Source organism: Falco punctatus (assembly GCF_963210335.1).
Source record: "Falco punctatus genome assembly, chromosome: 2".
Lineage (NCBI taxonomy): Eukaryota > Metazoa > Chordata > Aves > Falconiformes > Falconidae > Falco > Falco punctatus.
This window is the reverse complement of record NC_137581.1, coordinates 31,652,481-31,679,770: the sequence shown is the minus strand read 5'-3', so window position 1 is coordinate 31,679,770 and position 27,290 is coordinate 31,652,481. Positions and strand designations below refer to the sequence as shown.

The window sequence follows — 27,290 nt, the reverse complement described above, 5'->3', positions numbered from 1 at the left end:
AGCAGGCATTACTATTCAATGCCTTTTGTCTAGCACGGAAGACTAATGAAATATTGGCACGTTGTTGCACAGACTTGGTGGCCTACAAGAGCCTACTGTGCAAGGGCACTGGAAAGGAGTAGAAAAGAGTGGAGAGAATAACATTTCACTTCAGATGTCTGATTTGCATTCTCAATAAATAGATGAATGTAATTTTTTTAAAAATTAACAGAATCAGAGCATTGTAGATTTTTGGATGAACTGTGACCCAAGATGTTAGATTGACTAAATGTTTGGTAAAAATCATACATTTGAAGTAGAAATATTTCAGTGTTGGGTTTTTTTTAAGTTTTATTTCATATCATTATCTCTACCTTCTTTTGTAGCTACTCCAGTGCTAATCAAGTATCAGTTAAGGAGATTGCATCCTAGAATATATTTATATATTCCTCTGGAAAAGATACTTTTTTCCAGAGGAATAAAAGCTTGGGGAGAACAGTCTCTGACAACTTGAAGGTCAGTATCGCAGCCAGAAGAGCAAACAAGAATGAACTGCAGAACCCGGTGTCTTAAATGACCAGTTTAGGGTAGGTTTGAAATGGAAATCTGGGTGATGAACTGGAATGGCTGCAAGATGGGGATATTCCTTTGCGCGGACTGGGCAGACAGCTCCAGCAGAGGGGCCTCGGTAGCAGGCAGCGATGGGCAGCAGGTGCCGCAGCTGTTTGGTCAATGTGAATCAGAATCCACAAACTCAATGGAGTGGAAACCCAGCATTAGCAGATTGCCAGAATGTTGCAGCATCTTCCATGTGCAGAAATCTGTGTTGTCCGTCTCTCACAGACGTAGTCAGCCAAGCTCCTTGAAAATTACCTGTGTGAAATTGTTTCTTGGGTCTGTGTGTGCAGAAGGGAATCCACAGCACTTGGTGTTCTGGGCTATAACTACAAACCTAAAAAAAATAAAGAAATTACAAATTAAGTTTAAAAAAATCTTTAAAACATAAAATAATAAATATTAAAACAACTTTAGTAAATATAAAATGTCAACATAAGATACAGATAAATTACAGTTATCAGTATCAGATGCCATGATTGTGAATAGTTCGTGTCTCGCTTTTTAGGTTCAGTAGTTTAATAGGTAAGTTTTGCAGTTTTTCTCTCATTGAGGCTGGAGTGGAGTGTGAGGAACTTAGCAAAAAAATTAAGCAGGCTAAGTGTTGGTTGTGCATAAAGGGAATATTAAAAAAAGAAAGTCATAAACATCAGAAGAAGTGGAGCAGCAGCTGAATACTGGTACAGTTCTGATGGAGCTGTGGCCCACTGGAGGAGATTTCCTCAGCAAAGACTGGATAACAGAGGGGTAAAAGCAATTAAGCATAGGTGCAGAACGTGATACAAAACTGTATCAGTTGTTCTTGTATGTACAGTTCTGCTTCCATCATCCTGTATATTATATTTAGTTTTAAGGCTTTAAATGGGTCAGGGAAGGGACTAGGACTGAACAAAATGTGTGATGAGAAGAGAGGATGAAGACACTACTGATGTTTAAATTGGAGATGTAATCAATATGAATATGAGGAAGCGACGATGAATTACATAAAGATAAGAGACCCTTTAGCTTATATCACAGAAGCAAGAATATTCAGTAGAAGACAGGCAATTAATTAAAATATAGTCTCAGGTGCATCAGTAGTTTTAAAAGCTAAAAGTTTATTGAGCAGCTAAGAGATTTAATCTGAGAATATCAAAGCAACCCTCTCTTTCTAAAAATATCAGTATCCCATGTCTGTTGATGGTCATGTATGGATGCTTCGGGAAAGAGCATAAGGTTAGATCACATAGATGGCACCTTTTCAAAATAAACCAACCTGACATGCACTGCTTAAGGACTTCATGAGCCAGACACTGTATCCACGTGTTTGTGTTTAATAGTGTTGTTTGGGTTTTCTCCTATCTGTACATTTTTGTCATCCCACTTTATGCTTTTGGCTTCCATGTTGTGGCAATGACTCTCACAGTTGTAATTATGGTTTACTCGATGTAGTCTAGCTTTTTCATTTATTTATTATAAACCTGCTGCCTGGATTCATAATTTCATGGATTTCATTAACAGGAATACCCAGTTACATTAAGAAAATCATCTTTTTAAAGAGAGAGCCTCTCATGACACAGGGCTGCCTCTCTGAGGAAGGCTTTCTGTAATTATTCACTGGGGGGTGTCTTGTTACCTGTAGGAGACACAGTGTTTGCCTGTCTTCTGGTGTAACAGCCCCTGTGGACAGCTGGCAGGTTTCAGCCTGGCCACAACTGCTGTGTCCTTATGGGGAATAAAGCTGTTCTGTGGCTATTTCAAAATAAGCTGCCAAGTACTCACAATGAAATGCTTCACCCATTGAATGCACAACATGATACGCGCTTTTCTGTAAATGCCAGTGGGTGGCTTTCAGGGTGCCTATCTCCTGGGACCAAGACCTACCCGTTAGAACTCAGAGGTAGAACTTTTTTGACTGATAAAACCAGCCTTTTGTCCTCAAACCTACTTAAATGTAATAACATTTTGTAGGTGAAAATTCAGTGTGTACTTTGCCAGCCCTCCCTCTTCGTTAAGACATTTACATAGGGTAATGACCACGGAACAGGTTGGTTCCTCTCACTAATTCATAGGTATATTAAGAGCAAAATCAGAGACTTTCTGCCAAAATCACAGGAAGTTCTTTTCAATTAAAAGTAGGAAATGGTTCCTGCTTGTTGGGCTTTGTGTTCCAAGTGTGATGATGTGAAGCGAGGTTTTGCAGTGAGTATTCAGTATCCTAATCTTTACTTCTTTCTCTGTCTTTTTCTAGGAGAAGCTCTGCCTACCACATCACATCCTAGAAGAAAAGGGCTTGGTAAAAGTGAGCATAACAGTTCAAGCATTGTTAGATGTAACCACACTGAAACAACCTTTATTCACATGAAACTACTATCTCTGCTGTTACCAGCTCCACTGTGCCATCCAAGAATCAAAACACTGCCCAGCTTTCCAATGCTCCAAGAGCATTCTTGTACTTCTGATTTCAAAATCGTCTTTCAGACTGTACACGTGCGTTGAACTACAAACCAGAAACTAACCAGAAACATTTTCTAGAGCAAACTGGGGCTTCACTGCTTTTATAGCTCACTTTGTACAGTACTTACTAGAACAGCCACCTCTCTGCCTCTTAAAAATGTGTGGAGTACACAGCTGTCTTGCAGCAAGATACCTTCATATTATTAAATTAAGAATCGCTGTAATCATTTTGGGGGAACAACAGGAGGGAGACTACATCAGACTTCTACCACATTAGGTTTTTCTGCAGTTGCTTCAGGCTATTATTGCCTTTTAAAGATATCCAGACATAAAATATTTATATAAATATTATTTATTAGTGAGTTGTTATTCATCCTTTGGATGCAAAATGTAAATTAGGAAACTGTATTTTATTACTGCTTTTTTGTGGTTAAACACTTTATTTTATTATAAATATTTAGTTATTTTTTATTCTACTTGGTGTGCAGTAGCTCTAGATCTCCGTAAATTGTGTTTTCTAATATGTAAGATAAAAAGCAAACAAAATAGGTGCTTTTATTAAAAGAACAGCTAGCTGGAATGGCATTCTTTTTTTCTTGAATTTGTGAAACATGGGTAAAAATTTGTCTGCATTCCATGGAGGTCTTTACATTCCAATAGCACTTTTCCCCCCACGACTAAATTGGCTGAAACTGAGAGCACACCCATTTTATTTGTATATAGATGTTTAAAAAAAAAAAAAAAACAACCAGTTGTAAACTTGAAAAATAAATGTGAACAAATATTTTTGATTGCTTATTTTACTATGCACAAGATATCTAACTTTTGCCACAACAAAATGAACGATGTGCATTAGCATCATTTGTCTTGAAATATAATTTTGCACTGTAACTTGATTTCTTTTAAAGACTACAGCACTACAGAACAAATAATAAAAAGTAGCACAAGAACATGAATGAGAAGATCTACCAGGTAGCCAAAATTTTTTTTCTTTTTTTTTCCCCAACGATTCCTTCAAGAGGAGATAAAATTATCAAAATTGCCAAAGGCAGTCTCAAAGACCTGATCTTCCAGATACAACCTGCTGGGTACAGTGCCTCTCCTTAGAGTCTCCATCATTTTCCCTTGAATTAAGCACAATGTTCTGTAGTGAATGGTTGCAGGATCAGACCTCTAACCCCACGTCAGCAATAGGAAATAAGGTTCTTTTTCTTACCGCTACTTTAAATTTTTTGAAGAGATTTTTAGAAGCATAACTTATTATTAAAACATCACATGTTTTAGAGGAAAAAGTTCCAGCACAGCGATTCTCACAATATCTGGAACATCCGTTTTTCTTTCATAGGAGAAGCTAGCGATGTCGCTTCAGCAAGCAGGACAGGAACGCTGCATGTGGTGAAAAGGCTAGCTGTCAGGGGTCGGTGGTGCATACAAGCAGGTAGTTCGAAATGCGTAAGTAAAAGAAAAACAGGCAAAGCAGCGGGAGGACTGAATATTTAAGCAAGAAAATGTGGAGAGAACTATTGTATAAAGACTTTCTGGAAAGATGATGCATACTTGTCACTACTATGTATCTAGGCAAAGTTACACACACACACACACACATTCACAGATGCTGCGTTTAAAACCACCAGTATTCCAATAGCAGATTTTTAATGGTTAATACAGTATTTGAATGCAGACCAGGTGTTTTAATACCACAGATTGCCAATGGGCTGGTATGTACTGACAGCCACATGTTAGGAGGAGGAAAGTGGACTCGCAGTGAGACATACAGTAAGCATGGAACGTCCAGTTACTTCAACCAAAGCAAAAGCATTTATTTTGTAGAGGGAACATTGACTTAAATTGTAATTTTGATTGGCAGCTAGCATATTGTTTCCTATAAAATGTACTGTGCACTTTAACACTAAATTAAAATGTATTTTAATATTTTACAGAGCTGCACAAATATCTGTTTTGTCAAAAAGCACGAGCAATGTAAAGAAATGAGTCAGAGTTTATCAAATTTTAAAAGCATTCAAAGATCAAGTATAAAAATAGGAATATTGATTTCTGCATCTTGAGGGATAAAATGCAGGTTTCCGGAGTATTTTTTTACAATGTATATATGGCAACATGAAGCTTTGTAATTATTATTTTGACAAATCTTGTTTTTTCATAATTAAAGTTTTGGTTTTCTCCTGATAGTCTTTCGGTATTTGCTTGAAGTTGGCTGTAAGTAAATAGCTCTAAATATTTTGTAATACAGCTTTTTTTTTATGCAGTCTTAACCTGTACGGCTAAAAAGAGAATCTTCATGAATCTTTGTACACTATTTATATGTGCAATAAAACATGCATGGCAAATCTATAATACCCTAAGCAGTGAACATAATGTATATAGAAAATCTTTACCGTAGTTACAATTAAACTATATTATTTGTAGAAACCCTTTAATGACTGTCCCTGTGACTGACAGTTTCTTGTAAGAGAGGTGGTGTTTGGAGAGCTTACTGCTGGGAATGGCGGGCGAGGGTTTGGGGATGGAGATGATGATGATGTGATGCAAATAAAGGACTTTGGCAGCTAAACTAGGCATAGGATCCAGCTGGTAACGTGGGTTGGCATTGGTTCCTGCCACTTTGCTGCTCCTGTTGCACAAGATCTCCTGCCGGTCTTTCAGTGAACAGCAGCAGCTGAATTACCTGCCCTCTGCTTCCGGGGCTGGAGCTGGTGGGCTTAGCTCAGGGAGAAGGGAGACTCCACCTTCAGTTTGCTCGCTCCTGCTCACGGCGCCTGAGGAGAGTCATTCCTTTTACTGCTTCCCGCTCCTCTGCACAGTGCTGCTTTTTCTCTTCCCTACCCTCCTTCTGCAGGGTTTTGCTTCAGCAAACATCAGATGTCTGTATTCTAGTGAATCCAGGCAATAATGCAGGAAGACTTTCTGACCTAGGGATAACCAAAGTGTCAGGGCTATGCCAAGCTGCTCTGCCCTCCTCCTGTCTCTGCAGAAACAGGTAGTAGGTACTACTGCTTGTAGCTCCAAGTATACACTTTCTCTTTCCCATGCAGGATTCTGAAATCACCCAAGTACGGATTCTTCAATTTTTCTAACGAGGCATCTTTACCTTAACCAGGTGGTTTTGTAGCTCTGTTTGCTGAGGTTTGGTAGTGGGTTTTGGAAGGAGAGGCTCCTTCGGCAATAATCTGGGGAGATCCTGCTTTTGATTGCTAAGGAAGCTTGAGTGCCTTTGTGGCTGTTGCAATACAAAGCCAGGACATGCAGACTGCTGCGTTGGAATCAGCACGATTTCAGCAGGAAGAGTCCCGCAGCAGCAGCCCTCTGGGGCTGCTCCTCACTGAGAGCAGAGCGTGCGTAACGTCAGGCAGCTGAGGGCCAGCGCCAGCGGCGGTTTGAGTATTGCCAATGACAGCGATCTGAGAGCCTCGCACAATTCCCATCGGGACGGCGCAGACACTCTGTAACCACCTGCACAACTGATTCAAGTACCCCCAAGTCTTCTCAAGGGTTTGCACTGTCCCGGACTTGCAGCCTGTGGCCCAGGGCAGTTCAAGGGCCCCTTCCTTGCCAGCGCTTTAGCACCAGTCACGCAGAACTCGGGGCAGTTTCTGTAAAGCCTTAAGGTTACTTACTGGCAAAACCAACTCACAAGAGCCTGCTGAACACTTACCTGAATCTGCTCCTGCTCACAAGCAAGGTGACTGGAAAGTCCCGCTCCAGGAGGAAGGCAGCAGTGTGCGTAAATGCTAAGTTTTATCAAGGAAGCAAACGGTGCAGGAAAGCAATCAATTATCGAGTGCCAAGTAGACAACACAACAGGTATTTTCAGCTCCAAAATTGTAGCTGGGCAGTTGTTTGGGGAAGCTGCTATGGTAATTGAGCTCCTGCTGGACTGTAAATTAAGGATACGGGAAATAAAGCTCCCTACAACCATCTGCAGTGTAATGGGAAACTTAGAATTATGCCATATAAATTTATCAGGTACAAAAGAGGGCTGCTTCTCCCCCATGCAGAGCAAGCTGTTTCCTACCATTAACCCAGCAGCTTTAAAATGGTGGTTTAAAAGCACTTACAGTAAATTACAGGCTTAAACCTGTTTTTTAATTTCCTCTAATATAACATGCAAGCACATACACTATTAGGGAATGGAAAAAAGAATACATCTTTCCTCTAAATACAATTATCAGAATGCATCAGACAAAAATGCTAGCTTTGACAGATAACAAATAGAAATGTTTATCTATTAGAAGTACCTGCACCACTCCGAGCACCAACTCCACTGCTGCTCTGCCCGTAGCACTTGGCAGCACTTGGCACACGGCTGCAGTGCCAGCCCAGCACACTTCTGCTCCGCTGCAGTGTTAGATATAGCCCAGTAATTCGTTTGCTGGCGACAGCAGAGAAGTTTACCTGGTTGCTGAGGGGAAGGAACAACTAGAAAGAGCTGCCACACATTAAACAAGCCTCTGAGCCAGTTCTGGTGTTGTGGGAGTGGAAAAAATCTAAATGTTTAGTACTTGTGGCTTACAACTTTTGTCAGTGCCTTGCTTTGTAAGAAAGGGGGAGTTGGTATCTGTTGTAAATCCACACAGTGTGGAAAAATTGCAATCAGCACTTCAGAAAACTCTTGGGATGCGCACAGTTGTATCTTCCCAGCCAGAATTCTAAGCTTACTTCAGAAATAGGTAGATGCGAGGTTGGTAAAAGTCAATACATAATTTAAGCCAGTCACCAGCAACAGAGTAAGCTCCCTGCATCAGCCTCCCTGCAACCTAGAGTCTAGCAGGGGCCAGAGAAACATTCAGCATTGCTTACAAAAGCAAACCCCACATCTACCCTAGGATTTCCTCTGGCAAGAGTGAGTTAAGGTTTGAGCAACAATGCAGGTTCAGCTGAACCACGGGAAAGCAGAGTTTACAGGTGATTGCTTGAAGTTACGTAAGGTAAGATAAACAGCTCGCTGAAGAATCTGTGTTCTTGCCTCTTGCCCTATAGAAGGTAGCTGGCAGCATTATACCCCTGGGAACTGCTTTAGATCTGCAACTGTCACTCCTAAATTCTGCCATATTTTGTAAAATAAGCACATTCATTTTCAGCAATGAGATATCAGATCCTCTAGAGATAGGAATTGCTTTTTTTCAGATCTATTTATCAGTTTCCTCTCAGTCCTGTTAAGCTGAAGAAACTCAGAAACACAGCGTAAGCCTTTCACACTCAGCAACATCAAAGGCAAGTGGGGAAAAAAAGTGGAGTCTCCTCTACTACAGACTGCTTCCCCCACATGTATTTTAAGATGTCTTTTCTTTAAGTATTATCCATGAAATACTCTTCAGGTTAGTTGTTTGATGTTAATAACGCATAGGGCAGTAAACCACTCTGCATAGCAAGCTTCTGTCTCTATTCTCCACCAGACTTTGTTCTTGGAATGTATTTAGAATGTATTTAGACAGGCCAAAGAAAAAATACACCAGCCACTTCAGATTAATTAAGTAGCTTGATTGGTTGTGCCACTAACGACTTCCTTCAGCATTAAGTGATGAAGTGAAGCCTGGTATTTAATTAGCTGAAGAGGCACACTGTTGTTATTCAGTCTCTGCATAGTTGCACTAGAAACTATTTTGAGGTCCCAAGTACATATCCACATTCATAATCTGAAACTGACTCATCTGCTAATTCTCATTTTGACCTAGAATTCAGCATGCACCTTCGTGGTGTTGAGTTTTTGAAGCATGCAAAAACATTCAAAATACTTACTCTAAAGCACACACATCAAATTAAGTGGGACTTTTATTTTTCTTAGCAGTACAATCAGAAAAGCTCCATTTTACAGAAACTACTTCAGCAAATGATTTTTGTTTAGTTCACCTCTACCCCTTGATTCATATTGGACAGGCGATGCTCACATCCAAATGGTTCAAGCATTGAGGTATTTTGCATGGTGTTTGATGTGGTCATTAATAAATGTAGCAATGAAAAAATAGCTGTGATCATAACCCTAAAAAAGAACAATAAAGAAGTTAGCAAATACACGTAGTTCATGGTAAAGCATCTGTGCTAAGCTCTCTTCTAGGAAAACTGACAACTCTTCCTGTTTGATCTGTTTCAGGAAATCAAAAATACCTGTATTATATATAAAAACTGTAAAGGATACCTAACTAACAGGTTAAGTACATATGAACACTAGGAACCTGAACAAACAGGAAGTACCTTAACCTGCCCTAATCTGGGCATTTAGGTTAGAGATGGGTCATAGCAAGCATCAGTAGCAGAGCAAGATGCAATTTGAGAGACCAGTTCCCCTCACTGGCATTGTCCTACTGGTAAAACACACAGGAGGTATAAGGAGAACACAGTCCAGGTCTGAATTACTGCTCCAGCATGATGCTAAAATGACATTTAAACCTCTGAACTACTCCACTTTTTCAGCACTAACCGTATGTTTTGGTGAGGGCTCATGATAAGTCAGAGAGGGCAATTCCTCATTCCCCACAGCTGGGCTGCAGCCTGAGTCTGGCCTGAAGCTGCCAGTTGCTTACAAAGAACCTGATGCTCTCAGGACAGTGCTGTGCTGGACCACTGCACTACAGGAAAGAGCAATCCTTCACCAGGGTCTTTAAAGGAATCTAAGATTGCAAGCAGTTCCCTGTCTTTCCTGATTTACACAAACACAGGCAAGCTAAATCACAAAGTTTTATGCTAAACACACAATACCCACAGTACAGATAAGGAATCCAGCAAAAGTACATCTGGCACTTTGCTTGTACAGTGACTGTGATACCTGTTAAAAATCACTAATGCAGCTTCTTCAGCCAACTACCAACAACTTGAGTTACCATCAATGGATCAGCTTGTTGAAATTAAAATCAGGACCCCACCCAGTGGTGAAATGCAGCTGAATCTGATGGATATTGCACTCCTTGATGGGTGGTATTAAGGAAAATATCACTTCTCACCCTCTTCCTCACTTGGCCAGGGACAGACTCACAGGTAATTAATATATGCCCCATTAAGAGACACTCTCTTCACTACCTCCCACACAGAACCATAAATCAGAAAGCAACAATGCGATAACAGAGGACTGTGGAAGCAACTTGCCTGCTGCAGTCTAAAAACCACCGGGATTTTCTGCTCTGTGCAGGCAGCAATGAAGTTATCAGGCAATAATTGGCCCGCTGATAGGAACTGGTCATCTTTGCCTTGATCAATCAAGATGTCCAGGTGAGAATCTGGACAGGACTTCACAAGTTGTGTAGCATCATATGCCTGCAGAAGTAACAGAGAAACAACGTTCAGTTATGTATGTTAGACTGGGTTAAATTTGACAACTGCAAGGAAAGAATGGCACGTATAGAGTACTGGTGACAGTGATCTGGACACCAAATTACACTTTGGAAGAGCAAAAAACTGGGGAAATGCCAGACAACTGAAAATACACAGGTTTTAAAAGGGTCACATAGCATGATCTAGCAGTTACCAAGTTGGTAGTTTGACCAAAAAGGAACATCCAGCCCAGGGCTACATTCATACAGAATCGAAGAACAGCAATATAATCTAGTACCGATTCACAAGCTTGTACAGAAACTAGATCCTGCCAAAACAGCCTGGAATCCTGATGTAACTATTTCGGCATCTAAATGTCAACACACCTTTGTAACACAACTATGCTCATGGAAGGCATTCAACCTGAAGGTTACCATGATAACTTGACCAAGAAAACTTTGTATGACTGAGAAACAAGGCACACAGTGCATAAATTAAGGACTATTAACATATATGTATCAAAATGTAACTGTGAATGGGGAACGTTTCCTGTAGGGTTCTGTGTTTGGTACATGTTCAACAAAAAACAAACAAACAAACAAAAAAAACCCAAACCAAAAAAAAAACCAACAAAAAAAGACCAAATTCCTTTAAAAAGACAGAGAAGTGTTTAAGACAGTAAGGAAGACAGCAAATTCGAAGTCTTACACCAAGGCATCAGAGCCATGCTTCCAGGATGCCACCAGATCCAGAAACAACACTGCAACAGAAACAGGAGCTTGGACTCAGCCAGGCACTGCGGCCATGGTATAAAGTGATCCTTGCACATATTTACATGGCAATTATAAGCAGAAACAGGGATCAGAGGTTGTATGTCTGTGCCAATGGCAGATCCAAGATCCTGACGCTTGCTGTTGATCTACTAGATTGGGTTTGCAGAAGAGCTTCAAAGCAAGTTACGGGCCAGAAAAAATTTTATTTTTTTCCCCAAATAAATTAATTATCTTAAGTGCATGCAAGTTTAACTGATGATTTCTAAATATACAAACTACCTTATGAACAGCTCTGAAAGCAGCTAGCGCTCTCCATTCCTGTAATGTTTTAATCAGACCTGGATGTCTTCCCAAGAGATACTTTAATCCAATTTACAAGTGATTTAACTGCAGCTTGTGTTTATTTACAAAAAAAATCAGAGTACCTGGTCATGATGATCCCTTCTAACTTAATTTTAGACAGTGCAATGTTTATGCCGAGATAAAAATACCGAAGGGCTGCCCAAATAATGCAGCAACACGTACAGAAGCGTTTTTGTATCTTAGCCATTCATATACAACTCCTTACTAGTTCAGATTTAGGGCCTTGGAGCTAAAAATCTAACTTTATCTGGTTTAATCCTGTTCTACAGGATACCAATTTCCAAGTATCCAATGGGTTCCTCTTCTAGCTGCCTCCAGCAGGCTGCCCCTGCAGATGCCATGAGACTCACCAGTCTCTGAACAGTTTGTAGCACTCTGTTTTTTCAGGCTACTACAAAACACAGTTGTTTTGTATATTGAGATCTGAATTTTTGAGCAACAGGCCATAGCCTAACTCAACATTTAAATTGCTCGCTGCTTTCTGTGTTACATAGAGTCTCAGATTGTTCATAATTCTTCTTAGCCCAGACTTTGAGAACTTCATAAAACAGGGAGGAATTTAGTCAGTTTGATGACAGCCTTCTATCTCATTTACACTTGTTATAAGCACCATCAGGCACCAGAAAGTCATACCCACCAGAAACATACAATGTTTAGCTGTGCTTAGGGGTGTAGTAAAACAGCAGTACCAGCTCAGGGGCACCCCAGAGTTTTGTTCCAGACCCCTGCTGTGATATATATACAGATCACTCATTCATGTGTTATAAAAGGACTGTGGATGCAACACATACCTCCCATTTGCTTACATCTGATCCCAGATAACCACCAAGGGCTTTCTTCCCCCACTGACACTGAATTGGGTTGCAGATAGGAGCAAATGCTGATACAGACTGTTCGGAAAGAAAGCACAAAAAAGTATGAATTAAGAAAAGTGATTTTGGCTAACTAACAAGCAAACAAAACCCCTTTTTAACAATTGTTCTGAAGTTATTGCCAGAATCCAGGACTCCTCAACCCTCTGAGCTAGGTGCCCTAACCATTATCCTACTTCCTTCTTACTTGCTCTTTCTAGCCCCACAATTTTGCTTTCTTTTTGGCACATCAGCCAAGCTACAAAAGGCGGGGCTACATGCCTCATTCCTTTCCTTGATGGGAGATATTGGCTTGAATTCCCTGAAGCAGCAGAGAAAGATCTCAAGTCTACTGTTGAGTCAGCACAGTCAGAGTGCGGGACCATTTCACCTCCAACTGGATTTTGGCAGAGCACAACAAAAGCCTGAGGCATGGGGCTGCTCAGCCAGTCTAAACATGCAACAGTGTCTCACGAATCTAGACAGCTCCAGGATCTGGGGTCAAGAAAAGCACATTTCAGATCACAACTCCAGGTACTGGTGTCTGAAGTCCAAGCCCTATTATACATCGAATTTGGCCCTGGGACATCAATATTTCCACTCTTAGGCCTTGCAAGAAATAGCAACAAACCATCTGAGCCACTGCCAGTTCTGAGGTTTGGTATTTTCAATGTGATGTTTAATTCTTTTAGATAATACAATTAACTGTTAGTGCCAACAGTGAAAATGGAATTTGAACTACTGCCTCCAAAAGATAAAAGGAGAGGTAAAAATAAACCTTTATCTTACATTCAGCTCTCCTATTAGGCCAAGCTAATGGCACTGAGCAAATGTTAAGCTACCTTCAAAAATGCAGTTCCATTTTTGCAGCAGCTGACCAAAGTGCAGGGCCAGGACAGCCCATCAAAGGGCTGACCACAAAGGCAGAGCCCCTCACCTCACAAATGCCAATGCCTGATTCTCCCTCAGAAATGCATTTTACATAAGCATGTCTCCAAAGAGAACAACATTTATCTTGACCCTCATGAGTATAAAGAAAAAGCAAATCACTTCCGGAATGTTTGATTTAGGTTCAAGTAAAAAATGAGCACAACTTCAGATAACTTGATTACTCTAAAAATCAATCGTTAGGAAAGCTAACATGCCAGTCTCAGAGGCAGAAAAAAATGGGGCGGAATGTTCTCCAGATACTAATTTGTGTGCAGTTCAGGTGCTTACAGTTACACTTGCTATCAGTTGGATTTAATAGACCTTGTAATTCTAAGCAAACACGCATATAATAGTGGTGAAAGGTTTGCTAGTAATAAAAGCTCTAAAATGAACAAGACAAGATTTGAAAAGATACTGCAAATCACACAACCAGATTTCTAGACAATATTGGCAGCATGAATTAACTCCAGAGCTAGAAGGAGCCTGTTCACATTTAAATATAAGAGTTGGTTTGGAAGAGCTGTAGCGTCATCCAAAATAAAGTGAACTTTTCTTAACTTTTAAAATTTGCAGATTTTTTAAAATTTCAAATACATTGCAGAGGGGCGTTTCTGGCAATTTTCCATATTCTAATACTAGCTATCAATGAACTGCTACAACTAAAACCACTTATACATTTAATGATACAACAGAACTTGGTATGATGTTTGCTCTCTTCACTTCTATAGAAATCTGTATAAACCTTAGTATATCTCATATAAGCTGTATGATACTTTACCTTGTACTTTCCAGGATTCTTCAGAGCAAGAATAAGAGCTCCATGACCTCCCATGGAATGTCCAAATATAGACATCCGTTCAGGGTCAGTTGGAAAATTGGCATTTATTAGCTTAGGCAGCTGTAAAGAAGTAACTGTGTTAATAAAAACGTTAAAGTAACCTGAGTGTATTTAGGAAAAAAAAAAGCACACAACTAACATGTTTTAATGCCAGGAACCCACTGAAACCAAAGACACAGCGTTGGTTCTAGCCTGACATTTGTGATCATGGCCTGAAAGCAATTTGAACGTGACTGTAAAATCAAAAGGAAACAATTCATCTGACAGGTAACACAAAGTATCTCTACAGAAATCTATCATACAAGATGTGGGAACTTCCTAATAAACATAGTCTTATTTTAATAGATACATAAATATGTATGTGCTGCTGTAAGTGACCATAATGATGCACTGCTCCTGGGACATTATTTGCTCCCCATATTCCCATCAACTTTAGTTTAAATCCAGACCACACACACCATATGCAGAGTAAGCCAGACACCTTTCTAATATATATCTCAAGGATCTCCTTTTACACCCAGTTAAAGAAAAAAAAAACACCCAAACTACAAAACCATCACCCCACCCTCCCAAGACAGATAGTGAAAACAGTCTAAATGAGCAAAGCAACTAAAGTTTACTGGTTGCAGTGGGTTGTTTCAGAAGCAGCAGAGCAGAGATTCGACAAGAGCAGAGTTTGCACAACTAACAAATCAAGACTAAAAGTGCTGGCCAACCCTGCAGCATCTCTGGCAGGAAAGATGACTCAAGGAGTTCCTGCTCAAGCCCTGCCAGGTATTACTATCTCTGTGCTGCAGTTCCCTCCATCCTCAGTACTACAACATCTGTTGGCGAGGAAAGGCCTAACAACTGGATAAATCCAATCACTGAAATGATCAAGGATTAAAAAAAGAAATGCTAAATTCTTTTTATAAAAGAGGAAAGCAAGAAAATGACAAGCCATCCATAATCTGTCAAGATCACCTTAAGCAAGCTTTGGTGTTAGGAACAAAAAGCATAACTGAACTGCATCCCTTCTTTATCTTACCCCCAAACACTACGACAACCCAGCAGCAAAGTTACCTCATCCTTTATGTAGGAATACATCCTATAGTTTGTTTTCCAAGGATCTTCAGTAGCATCCACATAAAAACCAGCACCGGTGCCAAAATCCCAGCTTTCATCTTCTCCTTCAATATTGCAGCCACCTATCATAAAAATTCTTTCTATAGTTACTGTCTTTCCTTTACTGATTTTTCAGCATTGGAGAGCTGAACATAAATAATAATATTTATTTTTTATATAGAATATATAAATATGGAATGTTTAGATAGATAAATAGAATAAAAGTCAGACAGCTGGGACACAAGCTGCTCACTCAGTATATCTCCACCCCTCCAAGTATAAGACAATTCAGATTTTCATTCATCAACACAGTGTTTTCACAACACAGTGTTTTCAACAACGCTTTCAAAATGGCACTGACGTATTCCCTACAGTTGTATCCAACTTCGAACTTGTTTCAGTATCCCTTCATAAATAAATATAAGACACAGATCTGTCCTAAACTAATACTGTAAGGCTTCCTCCAATTTACCTAGGGACTTCCTCAGAAGCTAGCACTTGTTAATCAGCGCTATCAGCTTATTTCAGTTATTAGACCTCATCCTACCAAGTACAAGAAACTATGCGAGAACAGAACCGTAGAAAATTTTCTTTCTCCCAGAAGGAGATGTATCACCGAACAGTGTGTCCAGACCAGTTTATGTGTTTCAAATGTCTGCTACACCTCCCTTTTTAAGATTCCACAGCACAGTGACACTTACCATTCCTATCATTTTTTAAGTATATAACTCTACCTTTTCTGTAATTCATTTCATTGCTCTTCATTCAGTTCAGCTTCCCGTAGAACTTAAGTAATGAATAACTGCAGGGTTGTATCCTCTTTTCCACAGCTACACTTTCAAATTACATTTGCAGATGTCTCCTTCAAAGTTAATACATCCCATCCAGTCCTCTCCCACTCTCCCTTTGATTAGCCTGTGATTTACCAGCCTCGTTTGCAGAACAGAACAGAATATTTCAAGGTACATGTCACAGGAAATAACGGCCTCCCTTTCTCCAAAATGTTCCTAGTTTCTGCAATCCAAAATTATATGGGCTTTCACCACTGTCAGATTACACTGCAAACCCCTGTGTAATTTGACAGTCCCTGACAATTTGTGCAGATACCTGCCACCCTGTCGCAGTGTGAAATCAGATTTTTACAAGGATCAAAGTTTAGTTAGCTCCAGTGACATGCCCTTCAATGCTGAGTGATTTTGTGACTTAACAGTCCAGCAGTCACAGGGACCGGGAGTGCTTACACAAGATGTTAAGATCTAAAAAGCCCATCTTCAGACCTTCAGAGATAGACAAAAACTCAGCAAGTCCTGCCAGGCAATGAAGGCAACAATGATTCTCCTAAAAGAAACTTAAGGGAAGCCTTGAAAAAAGAAATTTGGAAAGGAACCTGCAAAATACTGCTCAGCACACCTGTCTGGAAAAGCAAACTGCTAAGAAGAAGGAAAAGTAAAGTCTAACAGGGCCTGACAGAGGGTCTGTAATGACAGGTATTTCATATTTTCATGCAGTCTTTTTTCCCCATCCAGATACATCTCCTGGCTCCTAGACAGCGATTCTCACATAGTCATAACTACACAATTAAAAAGCACAAGGGTTTTTACTACATACGCTCAGATCTCTTAATTTGTGATTACATTTGAACTGCTCTTGACTTGTTTCTCCAGACCAGTCCAAAGAGATTTAAGTACATTTGCAGTCTCAGAGTCAAAACCTAAGAGTATAATATGAAACACATATTGAAATTCATTTAAATAGCAGAGCAATCCTGATCAGTTATTAGACTAAAAGGCAAGAGAGAAGCTGCAAAGAAGGTTTTAAAATAAAATGGACAAAGCAATGAACTATGCAAATGCAGTTCCACATTGATAAAGACAACTTACACATAAAACTAAGAACAAGTCCCCATACAATTACCCAATGAGAATAATGCAAAGGCTAGTTGCCCAACTCTAGTCTGCAGCAAACAGTAACAATGAAGTGTGAAGTTCATTAATACGCAAGTTTTGCTCTTCTGTCCCTCGACATTAGAAACATGCATTTCTGTTCCTTGACCTGATGCAACTTCAAAACCTAGGCGTGAAAAACACTTTCTGGAAAGAACATCATTTCATTCCCATATTACCTGTGTTCAGATCTGACCCACTAAAACTTGGGAAGTATTGAAAGTCTGCCATCTTCGTAAACATACAGCACTCATGAGACCAGCAGAATCCAGCAAATCCTAAACATAATACACTAAATCCCCCAAAAGACTCTATTTCCAATAACTGCAGGACCACCATTTTCTGGTTCCCATACCACAAATAAGCTCAGCCTTATACAAACAATAGCACACCACTTTAAACAGCCATTCGTTGGTACGCTATTGCAGCTGCAGGTGGCAAGGATTTCTGGTTTGCTTTTCAAAGTATTGAAATCCTCTGCAGATATGTATTTAGTTGTTTTTTAGTAGACAGAATAAAGAGTAAACATTACATCTTTGTGTGACAACACAATTCTGCAGATTTTTTAAAGTCTCAGCAAGCCACACAGTGCAGGCAAGTGTCTTGGATAACACGTGCCTCTTGTGTTCCTTTTCTTCCCTCTCCTTGTTCATGCTGAACTTAATGGCCCCTTTGATCTAGTCTCAGTGCCATGCCAATAAAAGAATTTCAAACGCCAAACCTTCACTACCATGTTATTAAGAATATGGACAATATACTCTGCCATACCATGCAAGATATAGAGATGAGGCCATATTCTAACTCAACTGGGCAACACACTTTGTAGCACACTGCAGCACTTTAAAGACAGAGTGTACTTCAGCTTAAGGACTGTTACCATGTCTCTTGTTAAAACTTACGTGGGCTTGTGTCTGGCGCGACTACAATAAGGCCATGTTCAGCTGCAGCCTGATGAAAACCAGCTTTCGTTATAAAATTCTGTTCTGTGCAAGTTAACCCTAGAAAAATAAAAATATCATTGGTTACACATTGCTCACAGGACACCAGTTTCAAAACACTTTTTGACAGAAAAAGTTTTGAAAAACAAGAGGGATTCCTATCACCATAAATATGGGAAAGTCTTTTCACTAAGTTCAACAATAAGTACTTAACAATCTACAGACACAGTTGCACCTTCATGCCTAGTCACACTAACATTTGATCAAAAAGAGGTTAATGGGTACGCTCTAGCTGCTTGAGCACCCACTCATGTGGCACACAGCTTCCTCAAGAACTGTGTATTTAAATCCATTGACTACAGACACTGTTGCTAAGGTTAACTTCTTGTTAACCACTGACATCTAACTCTGCAACTATATTTTTTCTCTCTACCGCCATTTCACCTGCTTGCATTGCAGAATGGTACATGTCATCTGACAAATCCTACATCTTTTAGACAGGATAGAGACCTATAAGCACTCTGGCTCCAAAATCCACAGTAATCTGTGTCTTTTGTACCGCAGCAGGCCCAACTGAAGTCCAATTACAAATAAATAATACTGCACACCAATACTTAAATTTTTTTCACTGTGCTATTTGAAAGCGGTTAATGATTCTAGTTTTCTCAGAGGAGAAGTTGCAAATAACCTAATTTGACTGATAAACTAGGCAAGATAGCATGGTTTAGATTAAAAAAATAAATGTGCTACATGTCTCAGAGCTCCTCAGACAATTTTAATGCTTCCAGGTTCAAGGATAAACATTTTTACCCAGTCCACTCTCATTCTACAAATCAGACCTACTAGCTGTTTCTGTGAAACGAATACATACAAGGAATATAGTCTCCCCACTACCTGTCAAATCTCCAATCACCTACACAAAAGTCTCAATAAAGCAACTCCTAAAATTACAGGACAGAGCTCCTCCTTTTAATTTTGAATAACAGGGAGGGAAAAAAAAATTAATTAATCCTGCAGCCATCACCAACATAAATCTGGCCATTTTGCAAGCAACGCCTTAACATTACTTATGCACTTTTGGTGCAAGACCCAGCTCTGTGGGAGATAACAGGAACAGGACAGAGGAACAAAGGATAACTGGGAGCACGTTTCTTCACACAGTCTCACCCCAGCTTGCCTTACATCGCAGCAAGACAGCAGCTGGATAGGACACCACAGGAGCTGGAGAGATGAAGAAACAATGCTGCAGGTGGGACAATTTCACTCCTGCCACACAACCCTCTTCAGCCCCTGGCCCTTTCTGATCCCACAAGGTTACCTCACTCTAGATGTGCTAGCACCAAGGCAGCCAATAGCACCTCCCTTTCCAAGTTCACCAGTTGCTCGCTGCAAAATAGCACTCACAATAAGGTAGGGTTCAGAGGACAAATTTGTTTGCTCCCATGGACTAGATTTTCCCCCCTATCCTGTTAGCTGAAGTAGTCTGTCACAGACAAAGGAAAGCAGGAGATGTCCAATGGGAAGGCCTTTCAAGAGAACCTTTATATTTAAATGTTTTGGAACAAAATGTACAATTTAGAACAAAAAGGTAGAACATTTTGAACACTGGAGCATTTTAGAAGACAATCTGGTAGGCCACCCCCTGAGGCCCGCTGCATCCAACTTTATCACAATACACTCAAAGTAAATGCATGTTCTAGAAGACGATCTTTTGTAGAATGCAAAAGTTGCCACTGTAGTACCCCTACATCAGGTTTTCAGTAATTGTAGTGCAGTAGCTTAACCATACTTAAGATTATCTTTTTTCAGTTACTAAAATTCATGTTACTTACCCGAGAGCCAATACAGCACAGGACACTTTCCAGTTTCTGCTTTTGGAGGCAAGTAGATTCCAAATTTCATTTTGCATTTTAGCTCTGCACTGTATTAATAAAATACTCCTTGTTATCACCACTACTTAATTAACAATGTCACTAACATTAAAAAAAGAAAGTTGAATCAATGCATTTTGTTCAAAGAGAGAGGTTTGGCCAGTGTATTATAAATACTAAATTAAATAAAGGGAAAAGCAATTTTAAACCTCAGCCTTAGCCTCTTGAATTGACAACAGCTAACCTTCCTATCTTTTTCTGAATATACTTAAAACAGAGACTTACAAATAAGGCACACTCTTGCAGTGCTGCTAACTGGGAACAGTTTGAAAAACTTAATTTTGAACCCCAGCAATATTTAACTCGAGTTCTGCCTATTAAATTGGAAAGTAATTTTTACTGAAGAACACATCCACATGACTTGCAGAACATACACTGTACAGCATGCCCCAGCAACAGAGGTTTTCAAGACGCTAAGTCTACAGACTAACCAATTGCCCAATTAATACTAAAACCTAAAATTGTCAATAAAATCTTAAGTGAGCATACCTAATGATTTTTTTCTTTGTCTCAGAAGTGGAAAAAAACCCTGATTTTTTTTCTGTTCATCTTCATCAAAGAAGACTACCTACTGCATCTGTCTGCTCACAGCATTTATTTTAAGAGTGCATAGCAGCAAAGCATCTGGAAGAGAGAACTGAACTTTGTACACATGGTGGTTCTCTGTGCTGCAAACAGGACAACCTAAAAAATAAGGGAGCTTCATTTTCAAAGATAAAAATACTGGCTTCCCATCTCAGATCTGCAGCACTAAGTATACTAGACATGTTAAACATTAACACAGAAATACAAGAATACAGCCAAAGCAGCAGCAGATGGCATTCCTTACTGAAACATGGACATTAGCAAGAACTCACTGTTTTCCTGCAGACTGAGAATACTGACAACGACAGATGGATTCACCTGCCCCATGCTAAACATCTAGGTTGCTTTTGTAGTGTTTACCTGTCATGTTCAAACACCTTCTGGAAACCCTCAAAGCATTTGTTGCTGGAAACCTGTTTCAGTGCCATGGCTTTAACTGAAAAAAAACCAAAGCAAGTTAAATCTCAAAATAAAATAAAACATTCCTGGACTGAGTTATGAGAACTGAGAAGCTGAATACAACTTAAAGCATCTTTGTTTAATGACATTTTTTCAGAAGAAAGAATCTCCTGCAAACACTTTCTGATCTTTCATTAACTTTCTATTTCCCCACAGAAACTTGGGGGGTGTGTGTGTGTGGAGAATTGAACTCTTGCAAGCAGAACCAACAAAGCATTCCTGCTTTCCTACAGATCCATGTCTCCAATCACCTCTACCTCTGCAGTAACCCTAGCTTGCTCTTCCATCTACCAATGCTGCTACCAGACAAGAAATCTCACGTGCTGCGATTAGCCTGGAGCTGCCTGTGATGACTGGCCTGGCTGCTACCTCCAAGTTGACCGTGCAGGATATAAACACGCCTCACCTCTCATGTGCCAGTATCCAGCCACTAATTACCACAACACCGAGGGCTGTCACAAACCGTTGATAGAAATTAACTACCTTGTTCTCAAGTCTGGGGGGCAGCAGAAACACAGGCCTCACAGAGAAGCAGGTGTCTTATTTCCAAGGGAAACAGTATGAAAAATACAAGCAAAGAAAGAGTCAGGAGTTTTAAAACAGCCTGTAGCACACTCTAAGGAAGTTTGGCAAGGTTGAGACAAATGGCGACACCGTCAGTTTGCAGGGACAGTAGGTAAAGCCAACTAGGCTGCTCAAAGAGCGGTTAGTCTGAAGGGCAGCCACACAACCAGGTAACAAATGTCTGAAGGAAAACCTTCCCTCCCTCCTACCTGTGCACTCCTACGGTGCATGGAGGGCCAAGCCACCCACCAGGGCCAGCCCTCTGGGCCTGTTCGTTGCCTTCTACCACCCGCGTGCGGCTGGAGCTCAGCGGCGCGTTACACCCGTCCCCGCGGCAGCATCAAGCCCAGGGCCGCGGGGGCTGCACGCAAGGCCCCGGCCCTGGAGGCCCGTTTCGGTTTCCACACCGCCAGCCCTGCCCGCTGCACCCAAGCGCTCTCCCGCACCTCCATTTTCCTCCCGGCCGCCGGCTGACTGTGCCCGCGGGCCCGCACGGGCCTGCAGCCGCCGCCGGCCCGCTCGCCCCGCAGCGAGGCCCCGGCCCGAGGGCGGCCCGCCGCGCCCCCCGCCCCGCGCTGCCGCCGCCGGCTCAGCGCCCCCCTGTCCTGCTCCCTTACCCCGGCGGCGCGGCGGGGCCGAGCGGCGGACGGCGCGGGCGAGAGGGCGGCCCCCGCGGGGGTGCGGCCTCCCTGCGGCCCGCCCGCAGCCCCGGCCCGCCCCCGGCAACGGCGGGGCCCTGAGGCGGCCGCTGCCAGCGCGCCATGGTGGCGGAGGGGCCGCGGGCTGCGCCGGGTTCTGGTGCGCTTCCCCCGGGGAGGGCTGGGGGGGTTCGCGTCTGCGGAGGCCGCGGCCGCAGCTCTCCTCTACCTCCTCCTCCTCCTGTACGTCCTCGTCCTCCTCAGGCGCTTCTCCAGCTCTTCACCCAGGGCCAGAGGGCGGTGGCTGCCTGCGGCCTTGGCACCTTCCCGGCCCGGTGCTGCGGTGGTCACCTTCCCAGCTGGAAAGAAGAAAATCTTAAACTGTGAAATGAATAAATAAATAAATACAAAGTTAATCCAGACAATCTGATAACAGTGTGCTACTCGAAGCAGCTAGGGTTTCTGTTAGCATTGTTTTCCCTCCACCACCAAGATCTCATGGGGGGAAAAAAGTCAGTGAAGTGGCCTGAACTTGGGCCACCACAGCATTGCATTTCACATCTTTTACTTCTCCTCAGTGTTTCAGCATGCTTCATGGCAGCTGCCACCTGACGGGGTCCTGATTTTATAATAACAAATTCTAGTTCAGGTAGTTTTTGTCATGACACCTCACTTGCGAGACCACAAAGGAAAGAAGATGCTTGGCAGTGCTGTTGTCTTGTTCACAGCCCAAATTCTTCACACTTTCTGCTGTTAAGGGGTCTTTTTTTTTTTTTTTTTTCCATAAACATGCCCATCGGTGGCTCAAAGAGTGTCCCCAGCAAAGCTCTCTCCCTCTTTCTAGTCTCATGCCACATATGGCATTAGCGGTAACTATTTTTGCCCGTAACATTCTGCAGTCTGATGATCTGTTACTTTGCCAATGTGGCAATAATTCATTTCTATATTTAATCCCTAATTCTAGCAAGGCGCAGTACCGACAACTTTGGCCCACTGTTACTTTCTACTCTTCCCCAGCAGATCCGTTTGGACTGTGGCTGCTAGACCCTGGACCTGGGCCAGCCATCCTGCCTTCCAGAGCAGCTTTCCTGTCCTTTTTCTGTGCTTGGATGTAGCTGGTACGAATGCTCAGCCTATAAGCTGTTTAAACTTTCTTCTCAGTTTTTCTTTTGCAAGCCAGGTTTAATTTGCCATTAATCAAATTTAAATGTTTCTTCACTAGTATTTCTCAAAACACTTTTCAAGTTATTCCTTCCTTCTCTCTCTCTCTGTGTTTTGTAGCTCTCTTAATGTCTAGCTCTCACTAGCAAGATATTGCCTAATTAGTTTGTTATTTGTTCTAAACTTTAGTTAGTCTGTTTTCTCTTGTATATAGTCAGCTATCATTACACACGTCACATCTCATTTTTGATGGTACCTGTAATTGTTTTTAGCTGTTTCTGTCTTGTCAGTATAAAACCTGCTTACTTCAGCACTGATGGTGACAAGATTTTAATGTGTTCCTGGTCCTCCTGTCCGAGTCCCTTAGATAATCTCTGTCCAAATTGCTCCCATTTCAGAGTGACATATTCAGAAAGATCCAACTGGCAGCCTGCTGATGAGTTTACTAGCCTCCCCCCACGTCTCCATGATGTCAAGATAAAAGCATTATTTTTTATGTTTTTTCAACTGAAGTAAATGCATAGGTAAATAATGTGAGAGCTGTGCCACAGCCCTCCAGAGAGCTGTTTTCATGGCACAAAGCTGAGTATGTGTTCTGTGTAATAATGTGTGAAGAACACACCAGGATACTGTTGAGGACAGTGTAAGGTAGAGGGAGTCAAGCTGGTGCAGTCTTTACTGTGCTGTGGTATATAGATCTTTGTAGTATCTTTGGTTATACATATTTGTTGAACTGTAATGCCATTTCTGTATCCGTTCTTTGAGAGTGTCTGCACCAGTCACAAGTGAATTCATTTTAGTTTCATTCTGCATATCATTTCAGATTATCTATAAAAAAACAGGTGTGAAATGGGCTTCCTGTCCTTCTTCTAATGGCTTCTTCTTATATGGTGTAGCAGGGCAACCTGTAGAAACAAGGATATTAAAAGACAAGAATGACAGGCACTCACTTTGAAAAATCTCTTGGCTTATGTATTTTTGCCTTACTTATTATTTTATCAACACATACTTCTCCAATATACTTTATGTTCCCCCTACACAGACAATACTTAACAACCATTTTACTGCTGATCTAATCCAGCGGTGAGATACAATTTCACATCACCTGCCTAGCATTTCTTTTGGCATCTGTAAGAATGGATTTGTATTCTATCAGAAGGGGTTTTGCCTTTTCACCACATTTTCACCATCCTTTCTGTGCCTGAGGAAACACTCCATTAGTTTCAACCCACTCAAATGCATTTGCCATAAATCAGCAAGAAGCTTCCACATTGTAGGCAAACAACCTGCATGTCTTAAGCTTATAGTACCAAATTCTTCCTTTCCTATTTTATTTTCAGTAAGTACAGTCCGTCCCTCAGCCATGCGTCTGGGTACGCACTTTTCCAATGTTTTTGTTGCAGTAGTCAGAATTAAGGATGGTATCTGCCTGATAGCTGTGGATTCCACCTCCTGCTAGTGCTTTGCAGTCATTTTTTCTCAACTTTGTGTACGTGATCTTGTCTTCCCTTTGATTATTCAGAGCACTGAATTCACACTTCACTGGCTACTTTGCCGGGAGATTATTTGTATGTTGTTCTTTTCTGTAAAGAACTTTTCCAGTGTTCATAATTTAGTCATTTATGATTCTAAAGTCATATTTGTCTAAATCATCTTAAACGGTCTCACACCATCTTATTGGTCATTTCCAAGAAACATAGTAACAGTATTATCCCTCAGTATATTTCATGCTGGCTGTATTGACACAATCTGCTTCAAGTCTTTAGCTTTTCAAGGGAGAAACTTTACACAGGGAGAGGGAGATTTTTTTGCCACTTCATTGTTATTGATTTATTTTTCTATTTCCCCTTCTTCACTACATCAATTTATCTTACTTTTTGTCTTAGATGGAAGTTAGACCTTCCAAAATTTATTTTCTTTTCTTTCCTTCTATACTGTCAAGATTTCACCTGGGTGCAACTTGTCATGTCCTGACAGGGTGCAACTGCTGTCCCTTCAAGGCATTTCTTTACATTTCTGCAACTTGCCCAAGGTGCTTCTTAGCCAACAAAACCCATGGCAGAGGCTAAAGACCACACACTTTCACTTATTTTATTTGCCTACGTTGGTTTTTTTCCTTCTTTGTTCCATTTCTGGCTTTCATTATTTCCTTAGAGACTTAGCGTGTCATTTGAGTCCATAGGTCTTTTTGGGAAACAGTGTTGTTCTTTGGTCTTGCTTGCACTGTAATGCAAGTTACAGTGGTGTTGCTGCTAGCTGCCTCCTCTTTTTGTGTTCTTTACAAGTTTTCTAATTCTATAGGGAAAAATATCCTGTCTGTAATAAGAACCTAACTTGATTAAACGAATGAGCAAGTGGAGAAGTTTCCCTCAGCAGCTTGGTGAATTTGTCTTTGGTCAAATTACAAAATCTCTTCTGTGGCCAGAGATGATTTCGAGATCAGCAGTTGTCTTCCATCATTCTGATTATCAGTATAGCTCCCTTGGCATCTCTTTAATTTGGCCATATCTTGTATTGGTGTTTCTGCAGCACTGTACTGCTGATCTGGAATGGCTTCAGCAGCTCTGAGCTGCTGTGAGGTTGGGCGTGTAGAGAGACTGCTGGAAATATATACACAGAAGATTTACAGCTGCAGAAATAAGCCATTTATGATAAGAAATTAGAAAAAGTTTGTGTTTTTTGAAAAAATAATTTGTCCCTGGAGCAGTCAAAGCACTGAAAACATTTCTAGAGAAGAGAACAAGCAGGCTTCTTTATTAGTCATGTGAGTAAGCAATATTAGTAATAATTCCTTATCATTTCAGAAAAATGCAAAATAATAATTTACAACTGATACTAAGTTCAGTAAGGTATATGTGTCTGATAATTCTGACAGAAAGTATTTTCCTCTTAATGCTTTACAATTAAAAATTAAGCAGTCTTGCTTTTTTATAGTGAATTGACTGTACATATTTGTATTATGTCTTTTTTCCATTTCTTTCTAGTACAAATTAAGTTTGAACTTATGAAGAGTCTGCTTGTTTGAGAAGTTTTTCCACATACAGTTCTAAAGTCCTCATGTTGGATTTACTGCGCCTTTGAAGCTGATATTTTAGGTTCAGCTATCCAAGTGAAATCTGAGATATAATTGCAGCTAAAGAAAGATACTGGCTGACAGAAATGTAATAGTTAAGATCTGACTTAGTGAATGCCAAAGCACAAATTTAAATTCCATTTCAGCCAATAAATAATTTAATAGAACATTAGTGCTTGCCTTATTAATGGGAACCCCAAGGAGATGTGGAGACATAAGTGCTATTTGTTTAGGCTTATGGTTGTCCTTCCCTGGGAGATAGGTTTTTACTTAGGTCTGAAGGGGTAAGTTAAGATCAGCAACACCAGCTGGCATTCCTAGGATTTCTTGATCCCTACATAAGCCTTGAAGTAATACAGGTACAGTGGACTTCCTTTCTTTCTTGGTCTGCAACCCTTTCCAACCAGCTTAGGTGCCTGTGAGGGAAAAAGCTAAAAGAGAAAAAGCATGCAGCGTCATTTTGTGCTGCAAGACGTCACATTATCTCTAGGAAATAACCAGCATTTTACAAAAATGTGCTGCAGCCAGCCTACTCTTTGTTGTTTGTTGCTTCTGCTCTTAATTTAAGAGATTATTTTAAAGAGCATGGCTTTTAAAAATGCCGAGGAAAAGGCAGTATTTTATTGCTGTCAAAGACTAAGTATGGTAACATACCTAGATGGCATTTGGAACAACTGGCAAGATTTCCGGCAAGAAGAATGTTTATTTCAATAATATGTAGGTTTCCTAGGAGAAGTACAAACAATGAAAGAGTCAGAAGATTCCAAATACCATTTAAGATTAAAAAGTAAAAGTAGATGCTCACATTGCCTCAAAAGAAATAGCAAAAAAATTGATTGATCTGAA

General features: G+C 40.8%; 2 protein-coding genes across 8 annotated transcripts in view; one reads left to right on the top strand and one right to left on the bottom strand.

Moving 5' to 3' along the window:
* The window catches only part of LRCH1 (leucine rich repeats and calponin homology domain containing 1), a 133,347-nt gene extending 127,879 nt beyond the window's left edge, over positions 1-5,468 (top strand). For 5 of the 6 annotated variants that reach the window (XR_013926094.1, XR_013926095.1, XR_013926096.1 and 2 more), the window contains one exon: positions 2,825-2,938. Coding sequence is in view for 1 of the 6 variants with exons in the window: in XM_080375833.1 (XP_080231959.1) it covers positions 2,825-2,938 (114 nt within the window). In the remaining 5 variants the exon portion in view is untranslated. Of the gene's footprint in view, positions 1-2,824 lie in introns of all 6 variants that reach the window. The other variant, XM_080375833.1, reaches the window with a different exon arrangement.
* A 3,334-nt stretch (positions 5,469-8,802) lies between these two features.
* ESD (esterase D) lies at positions 8,803-22,333 on the bottom strand. 2 transcript variants are annotated; one of them, XM_080375835.1, is made up of 9 exons: positions 22,190-22,333; positions 20,910-20,985; positions 19,866-19,954; positions 17,995-18,093; positions 15,111-15,235; positions 13,989-14,108; positions 12,221-12,319; positions 10,129-10,296; positions 8,803-9,028 (listed from the first exon to the last, which is right to left on the bottom strand). In XM_080375835.1, the coding sequence occupies exons 2-9, from the start codon at positions 20,975-20,977 to the stop codon at positions 8,948-8,950; spliced, it is 849 nt and encodes a 282-aa protein (XP_080231961.1). In that variant the 5' UTR covers positions 20,978-20,985; positions 22,190-22,333; the 3' UTR covers positions 8,803-8,947. The 2 variants fall into 2 exon arrangements, with proteins under 2 accessions (XP_080231961.1, XP_080231962.1); XM_080375836.1 differs by lacking the exon at positions 22,190-22,333 and adding an exon at positions 21,782-22,010.
* Between the last annotated feature and the right edge of the window lie 4,957 nt (positions 22,334-27,290).